The sequence below is a fragment of the Larimichthys crocea genome, chromosome X (assembly GCF_000972845.2).
Source record: "Larimichthys crocea isolate SSNF chromosome X, L_crocea_2.0, whole genome shotgun sequence".
NCBI classification, from domain to species: Eukaryota; Metazoa; Chordata; class Actinopteri; family Sciaenidae; genus Larimichthys; species Larimichthys crocea.
In genome coordinates, this window is record NC_040020.1 from 1,178,669 (window position 1) to 1,192,716 (window position 14,048).

At 45.2% G+C, this 14,048-nt stretch overlaps 1 protein-coding gene across 1 annotated transcript in view; it reads left to right on the forward strand.

Moving 5' to 3' along the window:
- Nucleotides 1–12,852, forward strand: part of si:dkey-117m1.4 (serine/arginine repetitive matrix protein 1) — a 17,301-nt gene extending 4,449 nt beyond the window's left edge. The window contains exons 2-9 of the mRNA XM_019261733.2: nt 2,966–3,060; nt 3,393–3,474; nt 4,237–4,606; nt 5,924–5,998; nt 7,693–8,831; nt 8,916–9,745; nt 9,855–10,088; nt 10,853–12,852. Of these exons, the coding sequence (XP_019117278.2) occupies nt 2,966–3,060; nt 3,393–3,474; nt 4,237–4,606; nt 5,924–5,998; nt 7,693–8,831; nt 8,916–9,745; nt 9,855–10,088; nt 10,853–11,106 (3,079 nt within the window). The 3' untranslated portion in view covers nt 11,107–12,852. The remainder of the gene's footprint in view (nt 1–2,965; nt 3,061–3,392; nt 3,475–4,236; nt 4,607–5,923; nt 5,999–7,692; nt 8,832–8,915; nt 9,746–9,854; nt 10,089–10,852) is intronic.
- The last annotated feature ends 1,196 nt before the right edge of the window (nt 12,853–14,048 follow it).

The window sequence follows — 14,048 nt, forward strand, 5'->3', positions numbered from 1 at the left end:
AAGTGTGACGCTGAAATAACGTACAGAAGAAGTTCTACTTTCGCTCAGGTGTTTTGCAGCTTGTCCTCACGTTGTACGTGTCTGTAACTGAGTTGTGGTTGAAAACTAGTATTCTTCTCTTAGACTCATCATGAGCATCATGTTCGTACGGAAATTGCAAACTTAAAACTCTATGATCTGATTTCTTTTAAATCAAATTTTGAAAAGACCTGGAGATGAACTGGTGTCATTGCTTTAACTGATCGTTGGATTTACTAGCTGAACTATCTGTTTTGCTTTCTGTCTGTTGTTAGTTTGTGCACGGCCCGTCTTGGTCAGGACTCCCTTGGAAAAAAAAAAAGAGGAAACTTAAACCTCAGTGGGATTTCTTGGGTAAATAAAGGTTAAAAGAAAACGAAAGTAAGCAGACATGGACTACCACTGTTTAAAAAATGAAGTTATTGAGTTATCAAAAATAAGTTATCGTTGTGTATTATCATGACACCATCATGTGGTAATGTTTACAGTGTGGTATGTAAAATTACCATGATTCACGAGTATGGAGGAAACCTTTCAATTGATTGAGGAAGTTGTTCATCTGCGCGTTACGAGTCAGCTGATATATTCTCTCAGATGTTTTGACGTCGGTTTGTTTTTATCTTATCTGCGTTGTCAGCGCTGGGTTTAAGTGTCAGAGCGGGTCTTTTTTTTTCTCACGTTTGGAGATTGGTTGTGTATTTTAAAATCATGATTTCTCTGCAGTTATCCTGTTTGATTGTTTTGTTTTTTGTGTGTGTGTGTGTTTGGTGCAGAGAAGAAGCTTCTCGGGGAAGGAGAGGGGGGTGTGTGTATTCATTTGTGTACATATGTGAGCACAAATGAAGCAGCACACTCATGAACACACACACAACACACACACACACACACACACACACGCAGGCATGCGCGCAAAGTATCACGAGTCCAGATGGGAGTGGAGTGGATCAATACACAGACAGTGGGTCTGGTTGATATCTCTGCTGAATGAGTATCTCTCTCTCTTTTTCTCTGTCTGTCTTTTCTCCCCGTCTTACTTCTTTCCCCCCTCTACAATCCTTTTTCATTCTCTCTCTTGTCTACTACATGCAAACACACAAAGACAGACACACACACACACTTACATACACACTGCACACCGCAGACGCACACACAGTAATGAACACCTCAAAATCCAAAGCACGATCCTTCCTATGGCCTAGTTTTAAAAGCCTCCAATGTCACGCGAGTAAAAAATAGACTGATGGAAAACAATATTGAGATCTGTGGTAACAGAACTAGCCCAAAATCGGCACACGGGCAGGATCAGTGCGAGGCGGTTTTGGCATGGATTTAAGTCTGAAGAAGATAATCTCGCTTGGCCATTCTGGGCTCACACAGGTGGCTGCGTTTGAGCTCCCCGGGGTAAAGGCACACTCCTTAGTGGTGATCCAGGGGTCAGAGCACTCAACTGTGAGCACTAAATAGATTGCAGAATCTTAGTATGGTCAGTGTGGTTACCATTAAGAGGTTGCAGGTTTATGTAATCATCATTTAAAGCTGGATTTGGTGTTGATTTGCCTCAGAAATGCTCAAATCTTAACAAATGCACTCCAAAATAAATATATCTTTAAATATTTGTTGCATTACTGATGTCTAAATATTGCTGCAACCAGAGAACCACGTACGTATGCACGTGGACATCTGTTTTAGAGACAACGGCAACATCACAGCAAACATCTTTTTGATTTCACCGACAAAGAACCAGATGAACCTGAACGAAAAAACTAGAAGTATCCCAGCATCTTTGAGCCGAACGGAAAATGATACTGCAGAGATTTTCTAGATAATTCATTCATTATCCGTGAAGAACGTGACAACAGCTGGATGGACAAGTATCAGATGAAACACAGACTACAAAGGGTTTAGTTTGGCGGCTGTGATAAAGCTTTTAAACATCGTTTCATGTCATGTTTTTATTATTAAGATGACGTTATTTTGTATGTTAATTACTCCAAATTTAAGGTGACTTAAAACGGCAGCAGTATTTTCAATTTTGGCAACCAAAAGTTGATGCTTGGTTGCCAGCCTGGCAACCAATTTAAAGAAACAGGTTGACAGGTTAATGACTCTGGCATCGGTTTGAACTTCAAAATACTTTATAAGTTTTATGGTCCTCTCATTGTTTGAAGGTTTCTGATCTGTAATCACAACTCTACCCGTTTTATTTAGACAAAGTTTGTGTACGGCCGCTTGTTCTATAACAAATAGAAAGATTTGTGTTGGTTTAAGTGCCGAAACACAGCTATCTAATCTCACCTGCTTCAGTTTCTTCAATATTTAAAAAGTAAAACAGTTGCTTACATTTAATTTTGGGGTCAAGAACACACTGGAAAGATTCCTCGCGTGGTGGACCACAGGGACAGAATTCACACGCACGCGAATATTTGACAGCTCAGTTAAATAAATGTAAGAGACGGCGCTCCTAATTATACCGGGGGTGTTTTTAAGCCTCTAAATTTAAATTCGATGTAATTCGATTGTACTTTTGCACCTGAGCTGTGCCCTCTTTAATTTCTGGACCCTGGTGTGTGTTCAGGGAAAGATGGCAAGGTTTCAGAAACAGTGTGTTCGAGAATCTCTTTTGTTTGGACTGGACTAATTTCCTCCAGATCATTCGGCGCGGATCGTCTGAATCTAAAACCGTTTTACTCGTGTTCCAGTCACACGCAGTGACGATCGGTTATAACGGTCATTGCTGCTGCTGCGTCTTTCCTGTTGTCTTTTGTTGTTTCATTTGCTTATAGGAGGCCTAAACGCAGTTTGTATCGATCCATTAGGTGGCCATCAGCTTATTGATCAGTCCCTGACCTGATTGATGTGAAGTTTGGCCAGCAGGCCGATTGATTAAATGATAATCGCGTGTGTGTGTGTGTGTGTGTGTGTGTGTGTGTGTGTGTGTTCTCTGCAGGCGCGGCTGTGGAAGGAAAAGGAAAGGGACACCCGTCAAAGTCTTTGTTACACACACAGAGGAGGAGAGCGTGCCTGAACACAGCTTCAGCCCAGGTGTGTGTGTGTGTGTTATATCTGCATGCCATATTCTCACCGCCATCAGCCGTGTGTGTGTGTATGTGTGTGTATGCATGTGCATCTGTCTGTGTGGCTGTGTGATTGGTATGGGGGTGGAGCGTGTGCAAGTGAGTGTGACCTACTTTTGTGCATGTGTGTGTGGTGTGTGTGTGTGTGTGTGCTTGCCTACATATGTGCTGCAATGTGCATCCGTGTATGTACTCCAGGAGATGAGGTGATGACCTGCGTGTGTGTGTGTGTGTGTGTGTGTGTGTGTCCTTGCATACTTGTGTGTGAGCCTTTCATACTGACTGTTGCTGCGCTCTCAGGTGATCGTAAGGAAGCAGCAGAGAATAAACGGACTGCAGTCGATGCGTCTTTCTACAACGCAGAGACCGCTCCTCACAACTGGTGAGTGCAGATTTGTGTCTTATGCTTTTTTTATTGCTGTTATTTTAAACGTTTTCCACACGTATGTGCGTGTGCATGCTATATGTCTCCTCCTTTAGCCAGCTTTTAGACTCGGAAAAAAGACTGAACGATCTTAACTGAGCACTCGAGGACAGCTCTGTCTGAGAACCGCCGGTCCACAGGACTCACCAACCCTGTTGGTTTTTCGTTTTAGCCGTATAATTTAGGCTGATTTATACTCTAGATGTGAGAAGAATGCAGCTGACGAGCCAGTAGGATAGAAAATCAGCAGCGACGTGAGGACTGGGATCGAGAATCACTGCCCTGGAGCACTGGCATGAGCTCGTATTTGTGTGTTTTTTTTTTTTTTTACTTTGCTTTGCTTTACTTTGTGTTTGGCTAGAAGAATGTTTAATACAATGAGAAAGCGGCATACGTCCAACTTCTGTTTATACAGCCGATTAGACATACACATAGAGAAAAAAGCTTTTAACATTTGATCTGACATATGACCCCTCTGCATACAGTCTGGTTTAATTTGTCTGAATAACTAATTGCTTGTTCGGTCAATAAACTGATCAGAAAATCAGCAAACACTCACTTTGAAAAGATACAATCACTAAATGTTTTTGCGTTTTTGCAAGATAGATGACCAAATAAATAAATACATTGACTAAAATATATATTGTTAATTCATTTTCTGTCGTTGTTTCGATCATAAAATGGTTGAGAATTTACCTTTCAATCCCCTTCACCTCCCAGCGGTCCATCAGAGCAGACTCACGGCAAAGTCTCCTCCGGATCCAAGTCCAGCTCCTGCTCGGCCTCGACACCGGCTCCAGCTCCCGCTGCTTCCTCGGCCCCGACCCCGACACCAGTCCCCGCCCCTGCCCCGGCCACGGCGACTTCAGCTCAGGCCCCGTCTCTGACCCCAGCATCCACAGCTCCGGCTGTCCCAACGGCCTCTGCTCCAGCCCCGACGGCCAGCTCCTTCCCCCCCTCCCCGAACTGCCGCATCCGAGAGGTCCACTGCGGCAGCCAGGTGCGGTTGGTCGTTATCGCCATCCGAGACATCACCAAGGGGGAGGAGATCACTGTGGACTACAGCCTGACGGAGTGGGGAGAGAACCTGGTCAGTGTCACATATATGTTGTCCTTTTGAGGACATTTATTCACTCACTATTAACCCACCAGTGTGTTTAATTTTGTTGTTTGGCATCGTTCTCTGTCTGTCGTCTCCCTCCGTCCATCACGAGCCAGGTTCTGCTGGAGTTTTTCCTCGCCACTGACACCGAGTAAACTGTTGGGTCACCGTAAACAATATAATAAGAATTACAGTCTAGACCTGCTGTGTTTGGCGATAAATAAATGCAATTTAATTGATAATTGATATTTCTAGTGCAGCTAGAATTGGAGAAAATATTGTTAGCAATCCAAAAAAATAACAAAAAAATAAGACATCAAATTTGGTGTCGATATTCTGGAGCATTTTACACTCTGAGACAACTCTGGAAGAAATTAGTCGTACAACTGAAGCCTCGATACACCACAACACAGTGAGAGCTGTTTGTTTTCTAATTTTAATTCTTATTTTATCCTGAACAAAAAACATAATTTTAACCTCGACTCTGAACTCAGTCGTCTCCGGTCTGATCTCTCGCGTTTTTTTATTTTCTGGTTTCGCCTGTCTGGGTCTTACTGGTTACTCGGTCCTCATAAGTATAGAAGTGCGTTCACACGCATGTGCATAATAATCTGATGACTTCACACAAGCAGCCAGATGTGTATTCACACACTGTTGATCAGCTTCATGCACTCACTGTCGGTCGCACACACACACACACACACACACACAGATTCACACTGCGCATACATTCATACCACACACACACACACACACACACACACACACACACACAAAGCTAAGCAAGGCATGGGGTTACCATGGTGATGGCTGAGCTTCAGTTCTCTCTTTACCTGTCGTGCTTTAGCAACGGTAACCATGGTTATAGCGTGACATCTGCTCCTTTAATGGATCTCATTAGATTGGATCAATTTACTCAACATAATGATGATACCAGAATCTGTTTATGGAAATTAAATCGACGAGATTGGGGGAAACTTGACACCAGAGGTTTAAGTGGGACCAGAACTCCTCCAGTCGTAGTTTAATATCTAAATAAAGTCTAAAGATATTTTTTATTATTGGCTGATTGATTTCCTCTGTTGAAGCTGACAGCTTTATTGACGGCGTGTCTCTTTCAACCTTCTTTCGTCTGGCTTGTTATTGAGAGATTTGGAGTCCTAATCAACCTCTGTGCTCATGACCAACTGTGGAGGGGTGTCCTCCTGCTCTCTGAGTGACAGCCGAGGCTGATTGTGATGGCAAAACATTAATGAGCAGTGTGCCGACTGTTTTTTTTTAATGTGACTGCTCCGTGTCCCGCAGGGTTTCCGTGGCACTGTGTCTCCAGCGCAACACGAGTGTAACTCTGACACAGAGAATAACAACAATATCAAAAAGGTAAGAGGGAAACACGTTTATGAAAATTTAATTTAACTTTCCTCACACTCAAAGAATAACTTAATTATTTCCCCAAATATTAACCAGTTACTTTGTAAACAATGTGAATATAATTTACATTTAGACAATTATTTTTCCTGGTTAGTGGCTCCACTCGGTCTGATTTATACTTTATTACCTCGTTCCAGCTCTTCATTGAAGCTATATGTTGTTTACACTGAAGTAAATATTCAAAGCAGAGACTCTGTGCTCCGTTCCTTCAGATGGAAATTATGTTTTGCATCACTTAAAGTGGTTATAATAAATATTTTTATGAACGTATGAACGGACAATGTGTTACATGTGAGCGGGCCACGACAGGCAGCTGTTATCCATTAAAAAAAAACCTCTTAAAACCGACTGCATGCTACGAGGTCAGCACCAAACAGAGTTAGTGACTAGCTGGTGAGTACAATGGAGCATTTAGCATCTAAAGTGACAAATATTTTCCCCCAGGAGTCGGTGGAGAACAACATCCGAGTTAAAAGAGAGTGAATATTCGACTTACATTAATCAGATGATCATAACACGACTCCACACGGCGTTTCTCTGTAACTACTGTGTGCAAATGATTCATCAAATCAACTTAAAACGTAACAATGATGTCGTCGTTGTTTCCACCGTCCCCCAATAAAGTAATTTGTTTCTGGTTTAAGACAAAATTTCCCCTAAATTTACTGTGACGTTTGGTTTCTTTGGAAACTTTGTGATCTTCATGAGAATTTAGGATGAACATCTGTGGGTTTGTTTGGCTGCACAGCACAGTTTGGACCGACTGTTCCTCTGCCAAAACAGTGGTAATACAGAGGTTAAGTAAATGTATTTTCTTAAGAAAAAAAAACAAAAAAACAACATTGACAGAACCTTCACTGACTTGATTCTGCTCGACAGCGATGCGGTTAAAAAAAACAACAACCCAGCACAGACTCTCGATACAAACACGTTATTAAGAAGCGAATGTTGATGCAGTTGTGCCTGCAGGATGCCACCTGTCTGTCTGGATGTGGGTGGACAACACGATGTTGGACATAATCATTATCATTAAGTCTTCCTCCCCCTCCTCTGGATAATAGTTTTATTATGTGTATTAATGGCGCAATTCATGGCCAAGTTTAACTCCTTTTAAAAAGTAAAAAACGCCACGTGTGAGCTCGCCTGTGTGTGTTTGGTGTCATCGTGTCGTCTGATTGGGGAAAACACGCAGCAGCAATCACAGACAATTCAGCGTTGATGCTCGTCTTTTACTTATTGCTTTAAAATGTAACGACTCTCCTCCCGACATCTGCATCTGATTACACTGAAAACTGTAAACGTGTGTGCAGCAATGTCAGTCATGGCATTCAAACTGTGATGGAGCCAACCTGTGACATGTTGGTGACATGTTTGGATAGTTGATAGGTTTTTCTTTGACAGCCTCGAGGCCTTATAATAATGTAAATACACTTAAAATACAGGATATTAAAGAAATGCAGGCTTGATACGGTTAGAAAAATTAAATGTATACATTTGAAAAAGCCATTTATTATGTTGCTTGTTAGAACAAATGTTATTTGAACGCTGCAAAACTCAAACCTACTTTTTTAACTGAGAGAATGTCTCTCGACAGCAGGTGACGTGCTCTTTTTTCTCACCCTGTCACTGCCTCTCGCTTCCAGGAGGATGAGCCTCTTCCTCTGACAGCCCAGCAGCGGCAGCAACAACAGCAGCAGCAGGAGTACGTCACCCCCTCATGGTCCCTCTCTCCCTCCTCCTCCCCCATCTCCCACTCCGACGCCAGCGATTCAGACGCCGGAGACGAGGACAACGCCAGCCCCCGCGGGCGCGCGCTGCGCCGTCGCAAGAAACGTCGCGGCACCCCTTCAAAGAAAAAGACCCCCCATCGGACCCCACCTGGGCGGCCACCACCGGTCTCCCCCGCCAGCATTCCTCCACACAGCCGTCAGCTTCCTTCATCCCACCCTCCGGCGCAGTCCTCTCCTCCCTGCTCGTCTTCCTCCTCCTCCTCCTCCTCTTCGGCTAAGCCCGTGTTCAAAGCTCCGGCTCCGCTGGGCTCCAACTCCACAAGCAACGTGAGCGTCCCCAGAGGTGGAGTGTCCATAGACTCCATGCGTCAAACCTGCGAGTACTGCGGCCGCCACTTCCGCTCCCTTGGTCGCCACTTAGACAAACACCACGCGCACCAACCGGAAGTGTGCTCCGCCCTGGTGGAGCGCTACACGCAGATGCCCCGTCTGCACACACAGAACACAAACCCCACCGCAGCTCACGCACACGCCCCTCAGCACTCGAAGTCGTCACACATCGCGGCACAGAGTCGCGGTTCAGATCTTCCACAGAGTGGCGTCCAGGACCTCTCCATGTCTCCGCCCACCCTCACAGCAGCCAGCCAATCCCCCTCCTCCGCTGGAAGAAACTCCACCCCACCCGTGCTGACGCCTCCGCGAGGTCAGAACTCAGTGGCGGTGTCTGTCTTAAAGAGAAGCCCACCTCCTGTGTCTGTGACGCAGTCCAGGAAGGGAGCGACGAGGAAGCTGAAGAAGGAAAGACACGAGGAGGAGGAGGATGAGGAGGAGGATGACGAAGAAGATGTGGAGGTCGTGGAGGTGAAGAGGCCCAAAGAGGAGGACGATGTTGAGGTGGTGTGCCCTCAGTCCTTCAGCAGCAAGTTGGCCAAAGAGATGGAGCCAAAGGAAGAGGACGATGAGGAGGAGGACGAGGAAGAGGATGAGGAGAATGGAGTGATGGAGGTGGACGATGAAAGTGGGGCAGAAGATAAGGAGAAGGACCTGCTGAGGTAACTGAACATTCGTTGGCTCCAGCTTCTCATAACTTTTTTTTGGCACAGGTCATTCATTTCTCTCCGTCTCTTTTTTTTCAGCGGTTCGGGGCGTCACCACTTGCTGCCCCTCCTCTCGTCTTTGTCCTCTCTGGTCCTGTACCTCCGTCGGCTGCAGCACTCGGCCTTCTTGTCCCTGTCTCGTCAGCTTCAGTCAGCCGAGGCCTGGCGCCTCCTTTGCCACTCCAGCCTGGCTCTCCTCATCCTGTACAACCGGCGACGTGAGTGTGAGGTCTCCAAGCTGTCCATCGCCGAGTATCGCTCTCGCGTCACTCCCCAGTGCCCAGTTCCTGTCCCACCTGGAGCCCCTCCGGCTCTCACCCCATTGGAGGCCTCCCTGTCTCCCTTCGAGCGCCTGGTGCTTCCTCACCTCCCCAGAGTCGGGGTCCAGGGTAAACGTGGACGTGTGCAGCCCCTCATCCTCCCCCCTCACTGCGAGCCCTGCTTGGAGCTCCTCCTGCAGACACGGCAGGATGTGGGAGTCGACCCCGCGAACCCGTACGTCTTCGCAAGGCCCTACCACTCCCCCGCCACACCCCTGCGAGGCACCGACCTCCTCCGCAGCCTGGCCCGCTCAAGCGGTACCCGCAATCCCCGTGCCCTTACCCAGACGAGGGTCCGCCGGCAGGTAGCTATACTGACCCAGCTGCTGCTACTGGGGGAAGGAGAGGAGCCCGGGCAGCCTGGAGGCAGCGCTGTGGAGAGGCTGGAGCACTTCCTGGAGAGGGAATATCACGTGACACAGAACTGTGCAGGAATCGGCCAAGATCCAGGGCTGATGGGACGAGTAGGAAGAGTTGTGCTCTGTGGAGAGAGAGATGGAGTGCTGTTCAGAGGAATGAGCCTGAACCACATCTGCCTGGAGCTGGATGGTGAGACGTTTGGATGTCTGAATGAATGAGCACCAGTTTTGTGATGTTTGGAGAGTCTAATGAAGTTCTTCTTACCTTGCAACCTTTCCATCTCCTTCCCTCTCTCTAGTCATGTCAGGAAACTCTGCAGACTCGTACTCAGAGGGAGAGTCTGAAGGCGAGCAGGTGAAGGAGAAGACGGAGGCGCCCGCCCCGGCTCCCGCTCCGATCCCTACGCCCACACTGCTGTACGTCAGGAAGGGCAAGAACAACGGGCGGGTGGGACGACCCAAGAAGCTCAAGAACACGCAGCCACCACTTCCGCCGCCTCCACCACCACCTGCAAACCGCAGGAGAGGCTCAGGTCAGCCTAAATCAGGTTTGTTTGGGTTTGGTGACTGCACAATTTAACAAGACAGAAAATTGTGCAGGTGAGATTTAAAAAAAAAGCAACATTGCACTCAGAATGAAGTAAATCAAACAAAATGGAAACGATAGAAAAACAATTAAGACAAAAACATTTGAATGTGCGAACGAGTAAGAATACAGAGTGTGTGCATCGAGTAGAAACATTCACAACATGAGAAGTTCAAGCTGTTCGGTTCCTCGGATACACCGAGTCTGTATTTGAAGGTGAAGCACAAAGTGTACTGGTACATATTTATCCCAGCAGGCAAAGTTCACTGGTCAAATTTCAAGAAATACACACAGAGAGAGCACATACAACAGAAAACAACAGCGTGAACAAGTTCAGAGTGCCCCACTTAAACCCACGAAAGAAGTTCTCCTTGTTTTCCATTTTTCACGATACAGTGATTTAAATTTTCAAATTGATTTGAATCTGATCAAGGCACCAGTGACTCATGATTATTTCTTTGGATTAACTGATTCGTAGATTAGTTTATTAATTGTCAGAGAATACTGAAGAATGGCAAGAGTCAAAGTGAGCTGCAGTAAAAAAAAAACAACCCCCAAAGACATTCAACAAAAGACAAAGAAAACCAGTAAATGTTCTGAATTTAGGAGCTGGAACCAGATATCCCTCAATCACTAACATCTGTTGTGATCTAATCTGTAATCTAATGTTTCTGACACTTCCCGCTTTGCTTCATTTCCCGTCCCTCGCAGGAAAGCGAGGCGTCCTGAAGCGCCCCTGGTCAGAGGCCGAGCGCGCGGCGGTTGAGGAGCACCTGACCCAAAACATCACCGAGCTCCGGGTCCCCGCCAAGGCCGACTGTGAGCGCTGCCTGCAGCAGTGCCCCCTGCTGGTCAGCAACCACCGCGACTGGCGAGCGATCAAGTTCTACTGCCACAACCGCATTCAGCTGCTGAAGAAAAACCAGCGGCGTGAAAGCGAGCCCCAGCCGCTCACCGTCTGCTGAGAGAGGGGAGGAGAAGGTGGTTAGGGTTGGAGGCAGAGAGGGTCAGAGACGGGGAATGTCTGGTGTTGTGCAGCTGAGCTGAGCAGATTCTCAAATGGTACCCAGCTACCCAGGAAATGCACTAATTTTGAGACGATGGTCCTAAATTTCACTCCACTCTTCTGTTTTCGACAAGGCCTCTAATTTGACACCTTTTTCTTTTTTTAAATATCGAGCCATACAAGAACAGAAATTCGAATTAACTTCGTCGCTGCTCTTTCTTTTAAGGTCTTAAAAAAAACCCCACACTAGACTCTTCATGGTGCTCCTGATTTGACGGTTACACACAGTGCAAGTCTTGTCAAAAGCAGTGCGCTTGGACGGGTGCCGTTTGAGAGACATGCCTTAGGGGGGTTGGGCGGGGGGACTTCAGAGACCACGGCGCCGGCCTCGGCCTGTGTCGTGTTGTATATGGACATTTCATTTCTTTCCTTCTGAAACACTAAACTGAAATGTAAACAAGGGAGGCGATCGAGCCCTACAGTGTTGTTATATGAACGTCGTGAAGTAGCATTAGTGTTTCATGCACTTGGAGACGTTAATAGGACAAGTGGCCTGTGCTCGGGCCACACTTTTCGTAATAGCGGCTATATATATATAAATATATATAATTAGAGTAGGTCTAACTACTGCTAACATAGAAGAATAGCCAGAACTTTCTTCAAACAAGCTAGTTCTTCTTTTTAATACAGCTGACCGTGCAATTCTGACAATGGTTTCATTATATTTGGACCTTGATTTTTTTCCATGTAAGGTACTAGATGATGAATGAGTTACTCTTTTGCAGTTACTATGATGTTTTTGTTTTTTAAATTAAAATGAAACTCAGCATCACGACGGAGATTTTTCCAGAGTGATGCAGAGTGGTTTCATGAGAAGACAATTAAATGGCCTCAGAATGTTGTAAAGTTACTTTTGGATACCTAAGATGTTTAGTTAAAACCACAAAGTCCAGAAACACAAGAACTGTTTTGAAGTCTGTTGCGTTGGATGTCAACAGCCACCATTTCCCTCCCCGAGGACCAGTACACTATGTTCTCGTTTCCTATTGTTCTTGTTTTTGTTTTTTTTCAGCCTGTTGCACATTTGTCATTCGAAATAGTAAAACAAATAAAAAAGGTGCTATAGGCCAATAAGCTGGATATCACTTTATATGTGGAGAGGAGATTTCCCTTTGGTTGTTCTAACAGTTTCTTAAAAAAAAAAAAAACGGGCATTTATCAGAGAAGTGATTGTTCTGTGTCACCACGTTTGTTGCATTGTCTGTGTTGTTTTTCTACGGCTAGAGCTCCTGCTGTCCTTTCCCAAGCCACACTACACGGTTTGCAGCTCGACCAGATTTTTTGGTTTCCTCGTCAGCGTTGCTGGAAATCTGCGTCCTTCGGACTAAAAATCTCCACGAAACCTCAAGACAGATACTTGAAGTTATTTAAACCTTTTTGCAGAATCTTTTTATGTTCTTTCTTGCTCTAGCCTTTTGCCAGTTACATTGTACATAACAAATATATTATCATTATGCTAACTGGTTGTTTGTGCTAGACTATACAGTATGTAGCTTTTTTTCCCCATTTCAGTTATTGCTATCTGTACATACGCCTGTTTGTAAATAGTCCTCAGAGAAACAAAGAAAAAACACAATGTATGACATGCCTTGGTTATTGTGTTATGTTTTTTCTTTTTTATACGTCTTATAAAAATTTAAAGCTCCTCGTTTTGTTTTGTGGTCATTTATTTCAATGCCGTAAAGTCAAATATTTCTCTCTCTCTTACTGGAAACTTTTTTATTTTTTTATTTTTTACAGCAATTCACGATTACAGACACTAGATGGAGTTGTTGGTTAAACCTTGAACATCTCTGGTGCCCTGAAGGAAGGTTCTGAGTAGATTAATTTCTCCTACAGTGACAGATATCCGGCTGTTACATTACATTACTGGATGTAAAACTGCATAGTGGACAATGACTCATCTGTGGATACCAGAAAAGGCAGCATGAGGTAATTTCATCAGCCTCCGGTGACTGTCCTGATCACTTCTGATGATAAAGTGTTTAACCACATTTCCCTGTCTTCACATACAGTCACTTCTCAAATGACTTCCTAGTCTAAATATATACACCAATCAGCCCTAACATTATAACCACCTGCCTAATGTTGTGTTTGTTCCCCTTTTGCTGCCTAAACAGCCCTGACCCGTCGAGGCATGGATTCCTCTACATCTGTGATGGTGTGCTTTGGTTATCTGGTACCAAGATGTTAGCAGCAGATCCTTCAAGTCCTCTTAAGTTGCAAGGTGGGACCTGCATGGATCGGACTTGTTTGTCCAGCGCATCACACACCTTCTCTACCAGAACCAGCGTGAACTTTTTCAGCAATCTGAGCTACAGTAGCTCGTCTGGTGGATCAGTCCTCACAAGCATCAGTGAGAATTGGAGGCTCATTACTCTATCACCGGTTCACCACTTTTCCTTCCATGGACCAATTTTGATAAGTACACCCCACAAGAGCTGCAGTTTTGGAAATGTTCTGACATCCATTGGCGCACAATATCATGCAAGTTTCTGCTGAGACCTCTGCTGACCTCTGACAATGCTGAATCCTTGTTGTAAAATCATGGTTTGAGCAACCAAATGTTTATAGTATGATTTGGAAATATAAAGACGTTTCCCAAAGACAGGATGTATGACATCACTTGCAACCACTAGAGGGAACCCTACACCAGTGAAACAGGTGTGTCCTGGTGGTTAAAACAGACACTAAACAATCGCAGCATCCACAAAGCGACTCGAGCTGGAGACCACTGTTGCATGACAACCCCACAGGTTTTCTACACTGTCACCATTTAGGCAAAGGCAACATGCCAAAAGATAACTGGGATGATGTCAAAGTCATTTACCAGGATAATGG